Source organism: Tamandua tetradactyla, chromosome 3 (genome assembly GCF_023851605.1).
Source record: "Tamandua tetradactyla isolate mTamTet1 chromosome 3, mTamTet1.pri, whole genome shotgun sequence".
Taxonomy (NCBI): domain Eukaryota; kingdom Metazoa; phylum Chordata; class Mammalia; order Pilosa; family Myrmecophagidae; genus Tamandua; species Tamandua tetradactyla.
Window position 1 is genome coordinate 142,606,347 of NC_135329.1, and position 19,023 is coordinate 142,625,369.

General features: G+C 33.6%; 1 protein-coding gene across 3 annotated transcripts in view; it reads right to left on the reverse strand.

Annotated features, from left to right (window-relative positions):
* Positions 1-2,225: 2,225 nt before the first annotated feature.
* Positions 2,226-19,023, reverse strand: part of TLK1 (tousled like kinase 1) — a 168,524-nt gene continuing 151,726 nt past the window's right edge. For 2 of the 3 annotated variants that reach the window (XM_077154115.1, XM_077154116.1), the window contains exons 15-21: positions 16,009-16,100; positions 15,835-15,924; positions 15,332-15,501; positions 13,562-13,697; positions 10,386-10,497; positions 9,173-9,280; positions 2,226-4,019 (exon numbers count right to left, since the gene is read on the reverse strand). In XM_077154115.1, coding sequence (XP_077010230.1) covers positions 3,843-4,019; positions 9,173-9,280; positions 10,386-10,497; positions 13,562-13,697; positions 15,332-15,501; positions 15,835-15,924; positions 16,009-16,100 — 885 coding nt within the window. In that variant the 3' untranslated portion in view covers positions 2,226-3,842. Of the gene's footprint in view, positions 4,020-7,767; positions 7,810-9,172; positions 9,281-10,385; positions 10,498-13,561; positions 13,698-15,331; positions 15,502-15,834; positions 15,925-16,008; positions 16,101-19,023 lie in introns of all 3 variants that reach the window. The other variant, XM_077154117.1, reaches the window with a different exon arrangement.

Below are 19,023 nucleotides of genomic sequence, written 5' to 3' on the forward strand. Positions count from 1 at the left end.
CAGAACAAAAGCATTAATCTTTCGAGACTTAAAAAAATAGCAGCTTGTGGTATTTAGTATGTATAAGGCACAGTTCTAAGTGCTGTACACACGTGGCCCACTATGTCTCAACCACTCTTAATATAGCACTACTATCGCTCTCATTTTCATGTAGGGAACCTGAAACACACGTAGTCAACAGCAGTTAATAGGTAAACCCAAGGAATCTGGTTCCAAAATCTAAGCTCTTAACCACTGTGCTTTTAATGTCCTTCTTTAAACAGCTACATGTATGTAGGTTATCCACATCCCCAATATTTTAAAGGAGTGAGGATTTCCAAGTGAAAGCCATGCATTTTGGCTCTAACTAGCAACTACTCTTCTACTAAGTTCTTCTTAGACTATACAAATAATTCTTGGAGTTGGCTTACACACAATTACTCAAATCTTTTCCATTTGAAAATTAAAGAATTTCCAAGAAAAAAAATTCTGAAAAAAAGAAAAGGGGAAGGGAAAGAGAAGTAGGGGAAGGTATGTGGAAATGTATTTGCTTTAGGAAATTAAGCTAATTCAAATTAAGATAAGTTATTTAAATCCTAGAACTATTGCAGAATTACTGAAATCAAGAAGCTGGAATTCTAATAATTCAATTTTTAAAATAGCAGCTAAAATCACTTTTTGAATTAGTTAGGTTGTCAGAACATTACAATTTGGTATACTTAGAAGGCAAATTATCAGATAACATTTCAAAATTTAGACTGGTGTAATTAAATTAGATTACAATTTAATTACACTGGTGCTTGTTTTTCTGTGAAAGAGATAGCCTGACTTACACATAATATCCCATTGGTAGGTAAATTGTGCAAACCAACTATCTAAATGGACTGTGCTGTCAGCATAATCATGAAAATATAGCTAATAATTAACATCTAATGATCAACACTTGCATTTAGTAAGTGATGATTAACACAGCAAGAACACACAATACAGTCTATAAATGTTTTACTGAAACTCTCACCATTTTGGCTTCATGTAATGAGGTGTTTGTATAAAAAAGTATACATTTACATTTTATATGCCATTTAAATTGAAAGTTATTTTTTTAGGAGGAGGGAGTAGCAGTGGGTAAGGAAAAAACAGATTAAGGCTTTTCATTTGAAAAACAACCAAATATTTCCCCCTACCTTACCAATTTTTAGCATGGTTTCTACACTTAATTCTTCTCAACATGCATACACTAAAGCTAATTTTAATCAAAGATTTAAAAATTATATTCAAATCTGTGCATTTTTCTCTGTATCAGTGCTGACTCAGAGAAGACCCTAGCAATCATTTTAGGGATATAAGTCATGCTTTAATTGTGAGGACAAACATGAGGACACTATAAAACAATCGAAACCGCAAAAGAGAGTAGAGACAACAATTGCCAGTTATTTTCAAATTATTAAAGTGATAGACACTAATTTCCATTGTGAAGGTAATAGTAAATTATTTAACTTGACTCAATGAGCCATCTTATCCCAGGGGGACATTGGCATGTATTCCATAACATATAGCATTTTCTTGGGAAAATCTTAGGAGGAGGAAGATAGGGTCTACTAAATTGATTCATATCCTAAACTTTTTTTTATTATTATAAATCATTACCTAAACCCAGGTTAAGAAAGCAGTTTCATTTTATGGCTTGTATCCCTTCTTTCCTTCATTTTGACATTGTCACTCACATTTATTTAGAAAAACTATTGTGAACCAGTGATCTACATCTGTACTACTTATAAACCTCAAGGCAATTTTACATGTCCACTTAATACTCACTTCAACAACATATTAAACAAAACTGGGCATTTTCTTTTAATTTAGGGCTTTAAATAACAGCTACTATATGCAAATAGTACTTTATGATTCAGAAAGATGAACTCTTTTACATCTGTGGGCAGCAGTTGAAGCACTCAGTTAATGCTAACATTTTAATACCATGTCAATATTTTTCATAGGATTTCTATCTTAATCTACAGAGGAACAGGTATAGCCTTTAAGCCACTTCTAATAGTGTCAAGTGTTACTTACCAGGATTAGCCTTAATAATGGTTATTAGGTTTACTTTAAAAGCTTGAAATACTTTATACTTGTTTTGAAGTATACTTAAAGATAATTTATTCAGATGATTCTTAAGTGAAAGGAGCTAATTTAGTCAATAACCTAAATCTTGAAGGTTCCCTTTATATGCAATTTTCATAGTCTTTAAATTTTAACTGTCATTGTTTATTACTTTTTGGCTACATTTTCTACAATTTCAGCAGCATCTTAAAGAGACAACGTGTCTATATACAATGAAAAAACAAAATGGTTTGCAACATCAAAAATAAGAGCCAAAGTTAACTGTACAATATTAATAAGATCTGTGGTAAGTTCAGCCTCCTTTTTCTGCAACATGGACAACTTACATATAAGTATCAGCATTATGAATGTGACAATAAAGAAATAATCTACAAAGTGAAATACAGCATCCTGAAAAACAATGGTTTCTACCATACAAGGCAGTTAGAAAATGCTTCACATTTTAACAAATCTGTACAAACTACAAGAAATTTGTTTATGGGACCTTCCACCTTGCTGATAAGAACGTTCTAGAAATGGAGAATAAGCATGAACAATTTATAACTCCAGTATGTATGTGCTCCACAGACCTAGAACCCAAGAAACTGATTTAAAGATCTCTTGTATGTCCAACATGGATCATTTTCACATGCTTTGATAATTAATGAATACCTGCTTTTAATATCTCTCTATGATGTACAGTCAGTCAACTTGCACCTTTAAGGTCATTAGATTTTTTTAGCAAAGAAGCAACATCATTTAGCAGCAATTAAAGCGCCTCCAAGACTTAAAAAAAATACAATATCCAATTAGAAAAGCCATATTTTTAAACATTTGTACAAGAATAAGCTGCTGAAACTTAGTAATTGAAATATGACATCTGTACAACAATTTACAATACAGCTAGAAGGGAATTTTATCATTATCCTGCATAGAACTGGTCTGCATTTGTTACATACTGTCACTTGTTTTTATGAACAAGGCCTGGTAACAAAAAAAATACCTGTAAAGAATTCTACCATGTTAAAAACACTGCAAATACTACAATTTAGTGAATTCAACTGATTTCAAAATAAGCAGCTCATTTTGTCAAAACTGTATGAGTACCTAGGAAATTCAGCTCTCCCTTTAATATAACGAGTGGAGGGAGGGAAGGGAGGGGAGGGAACAGACGTGATTTAGAGGTACAACTTAGTAAAAGTCAGAACAGGCAAATGACAAAGTCTTTGTCCAAAGATTCCAACTCTCACATTCTATTATATAAAACACAACTGTCACTGTCATTCGTTCTTACTTTGGTTTCAGCAGATTAACTGCTAAATGCTGAAGTATGTATCCAGGCACTGTAGTTCTTATGTGTTAGAAATATCTCAAATTTTTCCCATGTATTTTTAAATAATGAAAAACTACCCTTCATGTTTTAACTCTCCAGTAACAACCAAATGTATTTAAGTATTATAAACGTTATTTACAGTGTTTCTCCAAATAAACAACGATTTTTCTTCTTTCTCAACATGATATTCCTGTTTATGTACAACGGGCTCATCTCACCCTTCAATGCTCAAGACTATAGTTGTTAAGTGTACATTCATTCATTGTTCATGATTCACTCTCATACAAATGACACTATGAAGAAATTCAGTTTACAAACAGTTCTCAACCATGTCCTGTGTAAAAAACAAAAAACAAAAAACACTCAAATGCTCTCAAACTCAAATGTGCATATGGAAACAATTCAATGATATCATGCCAATCCTGGAGGAACGTCAGTAAGAAATTATGCTTGAAGAAGGGGGTGTAGGGGATGCTGTAAGCCCAGCCATGTGTAAGTTTCCTGAAGAATTAGATCTTCTCATGTGAGGGAGAAGGTATGGGTCATTTGCTAGTTGGTGCACATCAAATCGATCTTCTTTTCGGTATGCCAAACAGCGTCTTATGAATGCCTTAAAAAATAAAAACGGAAAGGTCAGCATTTCTAAATATCAACAAACTGAATCTTATAGAAGTCTGCATTAATTTAAGACAATAGATAGATCTCATTAAAAAAAGTTTTTTTTTATTGTTAAATACGACATATATACAAAGAAATGAAACAAAAAGCAACAATTTTCAAAGTACACATCAACAAGTAGTTATACAACAGATTTAAGTCTGTTATGGGTTACTATTCCACTGTTTCAGATTTTTTCCCTCTAGTTGCTCTAAGACACTAGAAATTAGAAGAAAGATCAATAGTGATTCAGCAGTCTCTCAGGGCTGTCAAATCCTATCCTTTCTGCTATAACTCCTCCCTCTCCTTTTATCATTCTCCTAATCTATAGGGAACTCAGACAATGTACGTCCTGACTTTTTCATGTTAAGAAAGGGTACTGACACTAAAGGATATGGGGATATAACCAGTTGATAATCTTGGACAGGCTGGTCCCCCTGTGTTTCATGATCTATCTGACCTAGGAACCCTAAGAAAGCAAACTCAGTGAATGAAACTTCTTAAAAGTATCAGCTTGAGCTGTAGGTTTTGAAGAGTCCACAAGAATGATACTGGTTGGGTTTTAGCAAATTATGGCAATAAGTACCATCTAACTGAAGCTTGCGTATGAGTAGCTTCCAGAGTAGCTTCTTGACTCTATCTGATCTCTCTTAGCTATGGAACCCTTACTTTATTACACTTCTTTTCCTCCTTTTGGTCAGGAATGCCTTGTCAATCCATGGTGCCAGGATGAGACTCATCCCCAGGAGTCATGCCCACATTGTCAGGAAGACCCTCACCCCTGAATGTCATGACCCATGCAGGGACAAGGTCAATGATCTTCCTTGCAGAGTTAGGCCCAGAGAAAGAGAGAGGCCAAATCTGAGCAACAAAAGAGGTTTCCTGGAAGCAACTCCTAGGCCTTGCCACAGATCTTAGCTTCTCCACTACAGAAACAAGTTTGATAAGGGCAAGCCTCAAAATCTAGGGCTTGGCCAAATCTCATTTTACTGGAAATTCAAACCTTAAAAAAATAAAAAATTCCCTTAGGGACACCCAAATCAATAGGCCAAGCTCTTGATCTTGAGGCTTACTCTTGTGAAACTTATGTAGGTAATGGAGATGCTTAGCCTACCTATTGGTATGCCTAAGAGTTACTTCTGGAGGACTTCTTTTGTTGCTCAGATGTGGCCTCAATCTCTCTAAGCCCAACTCTGTAAGTGAAATCATTGCCCTCCCTTCTATGTGGGATATGACATCCAGGGGTGAAAGTCTCCCTGGCAGTGTAGGAGATGACTTCCAGGCATGAGTCCAGCCCTGGCACCATGGGATCAACAATTCTATCCCAACCAAAAGAGGGAAAAGAAGGGTAACTAATAAAGTATCAGTGGCTGAGACAGTTCAAATGGAGTCGAGAGGCTACTCTGGAAGTCACTCTTCTGCAAGCTTCAGTTAGACATTGCTACCTATCATAACCTGCCAACCCCAAACCAGGACCATTCCAGTCAATCCTAAGGAACACCTAGGGTAATATATAAGATTCTACAAAGGTTCCATGCACTAGGGTAACTTTCCAGAAACCTACAACCTCCGGATGGGTCCCTGGACCAGATAAGTCCTGAAACCTAGGGGGCCCAGCCTCTCCAGAACATCATCAGCTAGTTCCATCTCCCTACCCCATATTACTGACAGCTCCTTCTAACGTGAAAAAGTTTGAATGGACATAGCCCAAATATCCCTCAAGAGTAGGACAGAAAAATCAAAGGTGATGATGGTGTTATACAGAGAAAGTAGGGTTTAACAAATGAATATGATTGCTGAATCATTAAATTGCTATTTCTTTTAGTCTCCAGTATCTTAGAGCAGCTAGAAGTAAAAACCTAAAATTATGGAATTGTGACCCATACCAAACCCTGAAGTCTGTGCTTTGAAATTTGCTTTTTAGTATATGTTTTTTTCACAAAAAAAGAAAAAAAAATAGTTGATTGTGATGATAAAAATATTCATTCCTTTTAGCTTCCTATATTTTGGAGCAGTTAGAAGGAAAAATCTGAAGAGGATGGTATTACAGTGTATGACAACTCTGCAATTTGTCCTGTAACTACCTGTTGAAGAGCACTTTAAAAACTATTGCTTTTTTCTTTCTTTGCTTTGTATATATGTTATAACAAAAAAAGTTAAAAAAAATTCCTGCAATAATAGAATTCTCCCTGACAGCCCTTTATGGTTTGCTTCATAGTCATTATTATTGCTACCATTTGAACTTATTGCTGAAAGTTCAATAAATTTCTTCTTAGAAAATTCTTGAGACTTTCCTTTTTCTAGTATTTTTTTCCTGCTAAAATAGCTTCATCCAAATTTACTATCACAGTTTAGTCTGTCTAAAGGCTAGAGTACCATTAATATTTTTTTCCAATTGAGCATAAAGATTGTTAGATGAAGGAACTACTTAAATAATGCTACTAGTAGGGCTTTTGTTTCTTAGGCTAGATCAGTGTATCATTACACTAATGAGAAAATTAAATAATGGAATATAATCATTATCTTTTCTTATAGTGTATAGCACAAAGTGAACATGTCCATGCAACTACCACCAAGATAAAAAAAAAAAGTTTATCAGAACCTCCTAAGTTTCCTCATCTGCCTTCCAGGTACTGCACCCAAACCCAACCTGAATAACCTTTATCCTGACTTCTAACACCATGGTGGAGTTTTATTTGTCTTGAATTTTATGTAAGTGTAAATACAGACTATTCTTTCCTTTGCTTGGCTTCTTTCACTATTACAAAATTCATGAATTAAAGCATTTGCAGAGGAAGAAAACCCTACAACTAGCATCTATACTGCTAGTTAGAAGTTTACTCACATTGAAAAGTAGCTATTTTGCAGCTTCTTAGCTTTGAAATTCAAGAGAAAGAAGTAAATTTTTCTCTAAAACCAAATCTAGCTATTCTCATGATACTATGGTTAGCTTTATTCTATTTATGAAGTCCATATCAACACTTAGGTTTTAGCTTTTTTATGACTTTAACAAATAAAAATGTTTAAGAAAGCACTCTGAATAGATTAAGATGGAGAAAGAAATCAAGAGTGACTGATGTGGGCTGGGGACACATATGAAACTAGAAGGAAAGACAGACAATAAAGACAGAGATGGTATAATTTAGGAATGTCTAGAGTATACAATGATAATGACTAAATGTATAAATTAAAAAATGTTTTGCATGAGGAAGAACACAGAAATGTCAGTATTGCAGCATGTTGAAAATAGATGGTCATTTACATTTAAAAAACAAAACAAAACATCAAAATTTCAATAAAGTTTAAACATTTTTGACAAGTTGACCAAAAAAAAGAGTGACTGATATGTTGAAAGCAGAATATAAGGGTATAAAAGGCTTCCAGTAATAGCAAGGTTAAGGCTAAGAAGTCTACAATGAGTAAATGTGCTTAAAACGTCCACACCAAGTCAAGGGAAAGTATTTGGCAAAGGAGGGCCTGTAAGGATAAGATGTAAAAGCACACGTGAAACCCTTGTCCAAGATTTCAGACAACAAAATGGTGACTGCTGTATCTATAGGAAGCATAATGATGCAACCAGAAATGATTAAATGGGATTCCTCTTTGGTATAATCCACTCACTCCTGGATATTTTTGTAAATATTAAATAAATAAATAAATAAATAAATAAATAAATAAATAAATAAATAAATGGGTCTTGCCTTTTTTACTAAATTCACTTTTAATTTCTGTTCTCACTGAGGCTGTAGAAAAAAAATTAAGACAAGATTTAGATACTAGCACTGTTAAGATCTTTTTAAAGAAGGCATATTTTACCTTATGAAGGTAATCCATTATGCTTTAAAATAAGGACATTGCATTTACTTTTTTAATTGTCAAGTTTTTAAGTGGTCATTCAAATGACTTTCAAAAACCCACTAAAGATGTAAGGGACAAAAATGTAATGCTGAATACTTCTAAAATAACTCACACAGACATTAAATATACAAAAACCATTACATTTTGACTTCGACAGCTACTATGACCTCAAACGGGTATTATTTAGAAAACTAGCAGTATTTATCTATGCTCTAAGAAATCTTAACTATTATAATTCCTGTTTATGAATTATTCTTATGGTCTGACTATTCATTCCAGAAAAAATAAAAGTTATGCGTTCTTAGGAATTTCATAAGGGAAATTCTAAATTAGGAATTTTGAAAAGGGAAGACACTACGGGGGGGGAGGTCACAGAGAAATAATCTTTGTAATTAAAGAATGACAAAGTAGGAGTAAAGACACACATATTAAATAAAAGGCCAAGAGGAAGAAGGTGGGAAGACAAGCATCATAAAATATTGGCATTTATTAGAAACAGCTATTTCATGTCATTTTATTACATAGATATACATATATTAAAAAGTATAAGAAGGCTTTTTCTGCAGATTCACAGACTGCTACATCCAAGCAGATGACAAAGGGATGAGACGCTAACGCTCAAGAGTTAGTGCAGGGTAGTAGAGGTCAAAGGACATGGATTTTGGAGTCTGAGAGAAGTGGATATTTGAAGAGCACAGGTCTGTAACTTATTAGTTGGTATTCTAGACCAGGTAATTACTTTTGCTGTGGCTTGACTGGTTTCCTACTTTATAAAATGGAGATAAGGAAAGAAACTATAACTCATAAAGTTTTTAAAAGATATGTATATAAAGCATCCACACAATGTTTGACACATCGTAAGCACTAAATAAATGGTAGTTAGTTATTATTACTACTTTTATTATTTCTTATATATTGAAACATCTCAGGTGAAGAATTAATATAAGCTGCTACACAAAACATAAAGGTAACGATGTGCCCAGATTTTGTGATTTTCCCTTACTTTTTCAGACAAGGTAGTATGTACAAGGAATTGAAAATCATATTTGGGTCTTTAAAGGATGAAAACTATCGCATTCAAAGGCTAAACGTGTCCTTTTTCCAGAGCAATCACCAGCTCCTACCAGACCAATATCCTGGCAACAGTAATCCGTTTTATTTTACCTACTAATACGTACTCACCTTGTTTTAGGCACAATTTATTAAACAAAGTTTACTTCACAAAATTTATTTAACTAAATTTAGTACCTTGGCTTCACTGCTTACAACTGGTTTTACAGGGAACTGAACTTCCGTGGCTTTTAATATTGTATTTTCTTGAAGTATGTCCTGTTGAGACTGATTGTGACCAAATGGCTTAAAAAAAACAAAAAGGATAAAATGTTGAAAAATTCATCCACCAAAATATTTCAATAAAGATAACATCATTGAATCCTCAGGGTAGAGATGATTTATATTCTAAAATTTTGTCCTCAGCTATTTGGAACTTGGGGTGTATTCTTATACAACAAGGTTATAATTGATAGCAGGCTGAGAAAGCCCATCTAATCAATCCTTAACATGGCTGAAACTCAGTGAGACAAAGTAGAAAATAATGTTGTAGAAAAAGTTGTAATATAACAGATAAAATAAAAAAAAATTAAAACTATTCTGAATGTTTGTAAAATGATGTTTGATTAGAGAAGAGATGAAGAAGTAGAGGAAACAGCTGTGAAGATTCTAAAAAATAAAATACTCTGTGAATGATAAACTAACTTAAAAAATGAACTAGCTATGGATATGGAGTTATGACATCTGGGTTTGGTCCTAACTTGCTATGAATTCCTAGACAAGACCATATTTACCAAATGATGAGATAGGCTGGGATGCGGACTAGATGATAAATATGGTAGCTTACAGTTTCATCTTCAATATAAAAAGAGTTTTGAGAAGAATTAAGACAAAATTAGAGGGCAGGCAATGGTGGTGCAGGGGCAGAGCTCTGGCCTACCATGCCAGAGACCTGGGTTTGATTCCCAGTGCCTGCCCATGCAAAAAAAACCCAACAAAACCAAAAAATGACTAAATTAGATCATATTTCCCTAAGGAACACAGTGGAAACTATGCCTGGGTTAAACTGTGTATATGTGTGTATATAAGTCAGGGTTAAGAAGGAGGTAACTGTAGAGGAAGTGGAGAGAATGTCTGAAGGATAATGAAGAGTGTTTTGACTCCAATATTCCTAGGAGTAGAAAATGTCGTTGGTTACATCTTTTCCTTAAAAAAACAAAAATTTTTAAAAGCAGGCCAAGTAAACTTGGGTGATGTTAAAATAATCTGATCCATGAAACTTCAGGAAGACATAAAGCAGAAGCTGGCTTCCCTTAAAATGGTCTAGACTGAGTTCAATGTAATGAAACTTATTTAAGAGGAGAAAATTCAGTTAATTTCTCTCTATACAGGTGAAACTGGTAGAACTTACCTTTCTACCATAAAGACACTGAAAGAAGATGACTCCAACTGACCACACATCAACCTTGTTGGAAATTTTTGGTGGTTCTTTTCCAACTACAAAACACTCAGGGGGTAAATACCTAGTTTTGTGTGAGATAAAAATAAAAGAATGCTTATTAACAACCAATAACTTATAATCTTCTAAATACAGAATCGTAGAATACTAACTTTATCAATGAAAACCATCAACTGAACTTTTGAAGCATTTATATTCTAATATCATTTGACTCTAGAACTAAAACACAACCTTGTGGTAAAATATGTAATATATATATTAATCATCTACATAAAAAAACCTTATCATTAGAAATTACAATGTTCTAGTTTGAGTCTAAATGGAGTAGAAGAAATCCTCCCATCGCCCTTCAACATTGTTCAAAATTCTTCTTAAAATGCCTATCTGATTAGATGGCTCTTTTACACAGCCTTAAACAGCACTCACTGCCAATAAGATAAGACCTCATTTCTCTTGTTTGGAACACAAGACTTATCCTAACTTGGCAGCAGCTTCTATTGTCCAAAATCCAAACACATCATTTTCTCCAGCGCCTAAACCCCTGATACTGGCTAGTAAGAGACAACTTATTTGGTTTTTCAAACGGCATTTTTTGCCCTCGGTGTTTTTGAGTAGGACAATCTCTAATACCTTCCCCAAATCACTCCAATTCACTTCGTGAGTACCTTTTTGCTTTATATATATTTATTTTCAATCATACCAACGCAAACTACATAAACCATCTCTGCCTCCCTCCAGGCAAAGTTTGGACTCTTCACCATGTTGCCAGGGGACTTTAGGTTGCCTTTATTATGGCATTAAATTGCAATCACATTAGACTGTAAGCAACTCAAGGAGCTCTTACACAATTTTGAGCACTAGGGGTGCCTGAAATATAGAGTGCTCAAAAATGTTTGCTATTTATTTATAAATTCATAATTTTAAATAAAAGGTAAAAATAAATTCATCACCTCAGGTGATACGTAAAAAGATTCATCAGGGACACAAGTATCACACATTTAAAAACTTATGATAAACTAAAAATCCTGAAAAGGATATTATACAGCTAAATGATAGCTACTCTTTTATTCTTTATCTTTGTACTCAATACACTAATTGTGATTTCAGTACGATTCTACTTCAGCAGTTTAAAGAAGTTCCTTGAAGAACCACTAATTATGATCAGTAACTTATTTTTTTTTGTGGGGGGGGATGCATGGTCTGGGAATCGAATCCAGGTCTCCCCCATGGAAGGCAAGCATTCTACCATTGAATCACCTGTGCGCCCAGTAACTTATTTTTGTTAATCCTTTCTTGCCTCCCAAATCAACTGAAAAGCAAGATTTGTTTTATCAATGTAGGGGTATATGCGTGTGACTGAAACAAGAATGGTTCTTAAAACACTACTACAGTATCTCTTCAGGCAACAAAGGTGTAAGCAAGGAGAGCAATTGTAGAAGTAAATACCAAAAACATTTGGGGAAAAAATGAGCCCCAGAATTTAGTGAATGATCCATCTGAGACAAGAGAGAAGGAACACAAAATTGACTTTCTTTCTAAGTGATACTGACAAATATTTCAAGCTTCTGAGATGAAAGATGACTTAAAAAATCAATATACACACATATGCATATACACACACACAAAGTCTGTATGTATCAATGTTAGAAAGGTTACTGGGGTTATTGGACATTCCAGTTTATCAATTACATAGCTAAAAAAGTAATGTGACTACAAAAACTAACCATTTTTTGAACACTGTTTCTATGGGAAATAAACTCCAGGTTCCTACATCGAAATGCCATGACTGTATGTCCTTCCTGTATAGCCCTAAAATATAAGCTTCCCTGGCTCATGTTCACTTATAAGAGGGAAATCTCCTTGTTCAGCTCTAAACTAGTTAAGCAAGAGTAGAGGAAACAACATAGCGAGAGTCTCTAACAGAGCAAGATGGATCTATTATTTGATTTTCAAGCTGTTTTCCATAGGGTCCAGGGTTCTACTAACAAGTCTTGTTTCATTGGTTTTATTTACCAGGGTCTGACTAAGATTTCACTGTGAAAAAATAAGCTCTGTTGTTAAAAGAAATAACCCTCAAAACTATAGACTGAAAATACTGACTTGATACTAGCTTGATTACTGACTTGGTTACTAGCTTGATATTTTTGAATTTCTGAATGATAATTTGAATGATCTTTAAATACACACACAAAAATATCAATTATAGATCTTATTCATATTCCTAGAAATTACCACATGTAGAATTTGGTACTTTAAAATGGCTTTAAAAGAATGCATGAATATGACTAATCCCTGTTTATAAAAAGTAAAATCCATACAGACCGGTGACACTTGAGAACTGCCCAGGCTATATGGAAATCCTATGCTTGTAGTCACTATTGTAATCAATGAAGGTTAATCCAGTTAATTCACTTCCCATGAAAATGCCACCCCTTTTGCTAAACTAAGTCATTCTAAAACTGAAAAAAGTTTATTTTCAAATTTTATAGTCTTATGTACTGCACTTTAGTGAACTTGACAATGTTTGAAAATTAACCCTGAGGTAGTTTTTGTTAATACTGACATACTCTGAAGAGGAGACATTCATTTACATTTTATCTACAGTTCTATTTAGATTTGTATCTATATTTATAAAGTCATTAAAAGATATTTCTGAGAGACAAGTACAAAGATCAAGAATGTCAAATTTATTCCCCATGATTACCCACCCCATCTCTAACAAAATCTGCCAATCATAAAACCTCTAGAGAGAGCTCGATGCTTATGGTTACTGCTTGTAATAGTTATCATATTTTTATAAGTATTTATATTCATGATAAACATAATCCTAATATGATAAAAGAAAATCTATGAATTCTCCATGTTAGGAGTTTCTGGCTTATAGATCCTGAAGTTACTTGCAAATACCATTTGATTGATTCTCTCTCCCGTTTGGGTAGAGTTACAATTAAGAAAGAACAGATGTAAAAAAAGGACTGATAACAACAGTCGCCTCCCTACTCAGAGGCTTCAAACCCTTCATATACTCACTGCAGTAATCTCAAAGGCAACATGAAAATAAAAATTAAATTAGTGTAAGAACACTGGGAGAGTCTAGATAATTTTGATATTTTTAAGAATACACTCACCAGTAAGTGCCTGCCCCTTGGGAAGTTAGATCCATTCCATCTACACCATAACTATCATCATCCATAATCTTGGACAGACCAAAATCAGTGATTTTGATTTCTCCACATGCTGTTCCATCTACCAGAAGGATGTTCCCTAAGAATAAAATATAAGAATTATTTTAATGATACATAGGTGAAACATTATTAAATAATAAACAAAACCCACTTTAAATTCTACTAGTGCCTGGGAGCACAAATGAAATCAGAAGGAAAGATAGATAATAAAGACTAAGATGGTATAATTTAGGAATGCCTAGAGTGTATAATGATAGTGAGTAAATGTACAAATTTAAAAATGTTTTTGCATGAGGAAGAACAAAGGAATGTCAATACTGCAGGGTGTTGAAAATTAATTAAATCAATTAATTAAAATATCAATAGTAATTAATATTTCAAAACTTTAACTTATGTGTGAAACTAAAGCAAAAAATGTTTACTTGGTACAAAATTTATATTTCAACTAGTGCATTTCCTAATATAACTTATGTGAACAGCTTAACCGAACACCATAATACTTGGAACCTTGAGTAGGACATGAAATTTTTTAAGTTTGTCCAGAGTGATGCCCCAATAAATTTCAAAGTGATTTAAACAGTGAATAAAAAAGTATTTGCAAAGTCCCCTTGGGGAATGGTGAGAAAGGGAGAAAATTCAACTTCCCCAAGTGGAGAATTCTTCATATTCTCACAAGCAGTGGGGACAATCAAAGCAATAGGCTGAGCCCCTAATCTTGGGGTTTGTTCATAAGAAACTTAACCCCGCAAAGGAGAGGCTAAGCCGCCTTAAAATTAGGACTAACAGTCACCCCCAAGAGAATCTCTTCTGTTACTCAGATGTGGCGCCTCTCTCTTAGCCAACACAACAAGCAAACTCACTGCCCTCCCCCCTCTCTACGTGGGACATGACTCCCAGGGGTGTAGACCTTCCTAGCAACGTGGGACAGAAATCCTAGAATGAGCTGGGACTCAGCATTAAGGGATTGAGAAAACCTTCTCAACCAAAAGGGGGAAGAGGGAAATAAGACAAAATAAAGTGTCAATGGCTGAAAGATTCCAAATAGAGTTGAGAGGTTATCCTGGAGATTATTCTTACACATTAAAAAGATATCACCTGTTTAGTTAAAGTGTAATGAGAAGCTGGAGGGAACTGTCTGAAAATGTAGAGCTGTGCCCCACTAGCCATGTTTCTTGAAGATGATTGTATAATGATATAGCTTTCGCAATGTGACTGTGTTGGTTGTGAAAACCTTGTGTCTGATGCTCCTTTTATCTACTGACAGATGAGTAAAACATACGGATTAAAAATAAATAAATAATAGGGGGAACAAATATTAAAATAAATTTAGTAGATTGAAATGCTAGTGATCCATGAAAGGGAGGGGTAAAGGGTATGCTCTGTATGAATTTTTTTGTTTTCTTTTTATTTCTTTTTCTGAGTTGATGCAAATGTTCAAAGAAATGATCATGATGATGAATATACAACTATGTGATGCTATTGAGTTATTGATTATATAACAAGAATGAAATGATCATATGATAAGAATGTTTGTATTTGTATGTGGTTATGTTTCATAAATAAAAAAAAATTATCAAAAAAAATTTCTACTAGCATCCTACTGAAGTTTTAAAAATGAGACCATAAAGCATGTTTTCAGATAACTTAATGAATATGACTTTAAAAATTACACTTGTAACTTAAAAAAATTACTAAACACATTTCATCATTTACCTGGTTTAAGGTCATAATGTATAATAGGGGGCTTGATCTCATTGAGATATCTTAGTGCATTCACAATCTGCATTACAATAGACCTAGCTTCTTTCTCTGACATTAATTTATGTTGCTTTAGATAGAAATCCAAGTCATTGCCTTCACAGTATTCTAAAACAGTACAAAACCTACAATGCAGAAGAGAAAAAAAATTAGACATAAATTATCCCAAAATTCAGAATTACAATGGAGAAGCAAAGAATTCTTATATCATTTTCACAAGAAGGGAAAACAAAAGCAAACATATCCTTAACACATTACATGGGGGGGGTGGTGAATCACATATTCTAAGGTAAATAATGTATATTATTTAGGTAAAATGGTATGTAGAGATTCATTTTATAAATTTTCTATATATAGTTATCACATACATTTATTTTCAATCATATCTCAGATAGTATATTTCATTATCATAATACCTTTAAAACTTTCTTAAAAATCAAATCCTTAGATTCACTTACGTGTCTGTATCTAAGGAGAAATAATCATAGAGTTTAACTATTCTGGGGTGATCCAGTTCTTTGTGTATTCTGTACTCTCTGCAGGCATGTCTAAGGAAAGAGATATATTAATTCTCCATGACCAGTTAAAAAAAAAACAACTCAATTTATGAGAACCATAAAATATTAATATACTTGTGGTAGTTTTCTTTCTTCTCATCTCTCCAACTTTTATTAAGCTGATGGATCTTCACAGCAGCATATCTTTGTTCATAAAGGTCAAAAGCCTAAGATTCAAGGCAAAGAACAGTTATGATCAAAAGACCAACTAAAATAGCTGAAGAGATTATTTTGGTGATAATTTTTGCAATAATACAGAATTACAAGATACACTTTAAATTTTAATGATCATCTCTGCTAAGGCATTCTGTATTTCAGCTGTCTATATATATATTCAATGATGCATTTAATATCAGAAATGAGATGCAAATATCTGTGATGAAAATTCAGAGGACACGCCAACTTAACATGAATTTTCACATTCAAATTTTAAAAATTCTATATATTGAATTAAGATAAAACATTAGAGCTATTATTTGTTTTTGTAATGGACAGACCTGCTCTCCTTCTATACTGTCAGTAGCAATAAGCAGCCAGGATGGCTGTCATGCTTTTTGTGGGCTGGATAAGGCAAACTTTCTTCCTCTATCATTCCTTAGCAATACCCCATCTCTTTGAAAATTGACAGGTTCCTAACAATTTTCCAATTGTTAAAAAAAATTCTAATTTTTATTATGAAACAGTTCAAACATGTACAAAATTAGACAGAATACAATGAAAGACTTCATGTGTTCACTATTAAAAATTATCAATATTTTGCCAATTCTGTTTCATCTATTTCCTATCCCTCTTGCTTTTTTTTCTGAATCATTTTCAAAGCAAATCCCAAACAATATATAATTTCACTCTCAAGTACTCAGTATTTATCTCTAAGAGATGTCACTTTTTAAAAATTTTTTATTTTTTTGCACAGGCAGGCACTGGAAATTGAACCCAGGTCTCTGGCATGGCAGGCAAGAACTCTGCCTACTGAGCCACGGTGGCCCACCTGAGATGTTGCCTTTAAAAAAAAAAAAACATAACCATAATATTATCATCATACCTAACCACATCAATAATAATCTCTAAAGTTTATTTAACACCTGATCTGTCTTCAATTTTCCCTGGTTGTCTCAAAAAAAGAGGTTTTATACTTAATTTGTTTAAATCACAAGCCTGATCCTTACTTATCAGAATTCTTTTGAGCCTTCATATAATTTATAAATGATGTCTAAAAATGATGAACATGGTTAAAAAAAGACTTAATTTAGACTTCATGTGATATATATATAAAATGGTGCCCCTTTAAAAAACCACTTAAAGGCTTACTTATTTATTAATAGTAAAACAACCCCGTTTTTTTTACAGTACAATAAGTGACTGCTTTGCCATGAAAATTTGAAAGCATGATCTGACTAATATAGGATATTGTAGTTAACAATATATTTGCTTCGGAGTCAGATGAATTTATTAGCTGAGTGACTGCACTAATACTTACCCTCTCTGAGCCTCAAGTCTTTTTATAAAATTTGGGTTGTTGAGAGGATTAAATGGGGGTAAAAAAAATAAAATGTTTAGAATAATACATGGTTCATAGTAAATAATGAATAAACATTAGCGAATTACATTATTATTAGTAAAGGTTAAGTTTATTGAAATGGAAAAGAATAAAAACAATAATAGAAGCTAATAAAAGAAAAAAGCAAAAAAGTATGGACAACTCAAAGGCAATCAAAATAAAGGATAACAGAAGGAAATGAAACTGTTTATCACTAATAAAAGTTCCTATCAATGTATACTGAATATAATAAATATATCTTTCTCCTAAAATTAGGTGAGTGGGAGTACACCTTCCCACAAGGTTAATATGGTAATCATTTAGCAACCAATTCAAAATCTTCTACCTTGATGACTATATATCTTGATTTACAATTTGCTTTTTTTTGTTTTGCAACTGACCAGGCAACCATGAAAAGGCTTTTAAAGTGTTGGAGAGCTGTAGTTCATATTTAGGTTAGTAGAGAAGGATCTCTAATCAATGAGCCCAATTTGCATTTTCTAATTTCTATATTTATATTTTCTTCAAAAGTTCTGTCTATAGGACTAAAACAGTCCAATCCCTATTGGGCAGTAGCAGGCGGCTGTCAGAAAGCTATAAGCTGGGCAATTTTTACAATGATAACGGTATTTTTGGTGATTTCCAGATCCAAGGTGAGCTATTATGATCTTCTTTTCTATTTTGTGGTCTGGGTAAACCTATTTTAACCATTAAGTGCTTGGGATGAACTTCCTTTAGATCAGAGAAAGAAATTTTGGAAGAGATCTCAAAGATCATTCTTTGTTTTATCTGTAAGTGTGTGTTTTGTGTAGGTGTGATGGGTGAGAAGATGGGGCTCACGACATTCAACGACTTGTCCAAGTTGATAAAACAAAACAAGAGCAAAATAGTAAATGGGGCTGAACCACTATCAAAACTGATATTCCCTAATTCAAAGCCTCATAGTTTACCTGAGTCAGAACTAAAATAAAGGACATCCTCAGCAATCCACAAAGGGGAGATTTCTAACAATAATGTTAATAGCTTATATTTATTAAACACCATTGTTATCTGTTTTAATTATTAAACAACACTATAATATAGGTATTTTTATTATTCCCAGATGAAGATAGTGAGGCAGAGGATACATAACTACTCTGCGTAAGTTCACACACATGGTTAATAAATAGTAATACCAGTCAGGATTCAAACACATTCTTATCTGGCTTGAGAACCCAAGCTCTTAACCATTAACTACACAGATTTGTAAAGAAGTACAAAGTGCTGATAAAAGGCAGATCAAATTTGATCTGAGTTAGTTGGGCCAGAGGAACCTTTGAAAGAAATTGATGTTTAAGGTGAGTATGATCTTCAAAATGATTTTATCCTAGGAGCAAATGGGAAGACACTGGGGCTTTATAGCAGGGGAGTGAAACAATCAAATTGCCCAAAGGTGACTCTAGCTACAGCATACAAAAGTAACCAGAGAAGCACCATACCCAAAAGAAGGTGCTCAGCTAGGAGGCTCTGATCCAATGGATAACAGTGCAGCAGAAATAGAGAAGGGTCATTGT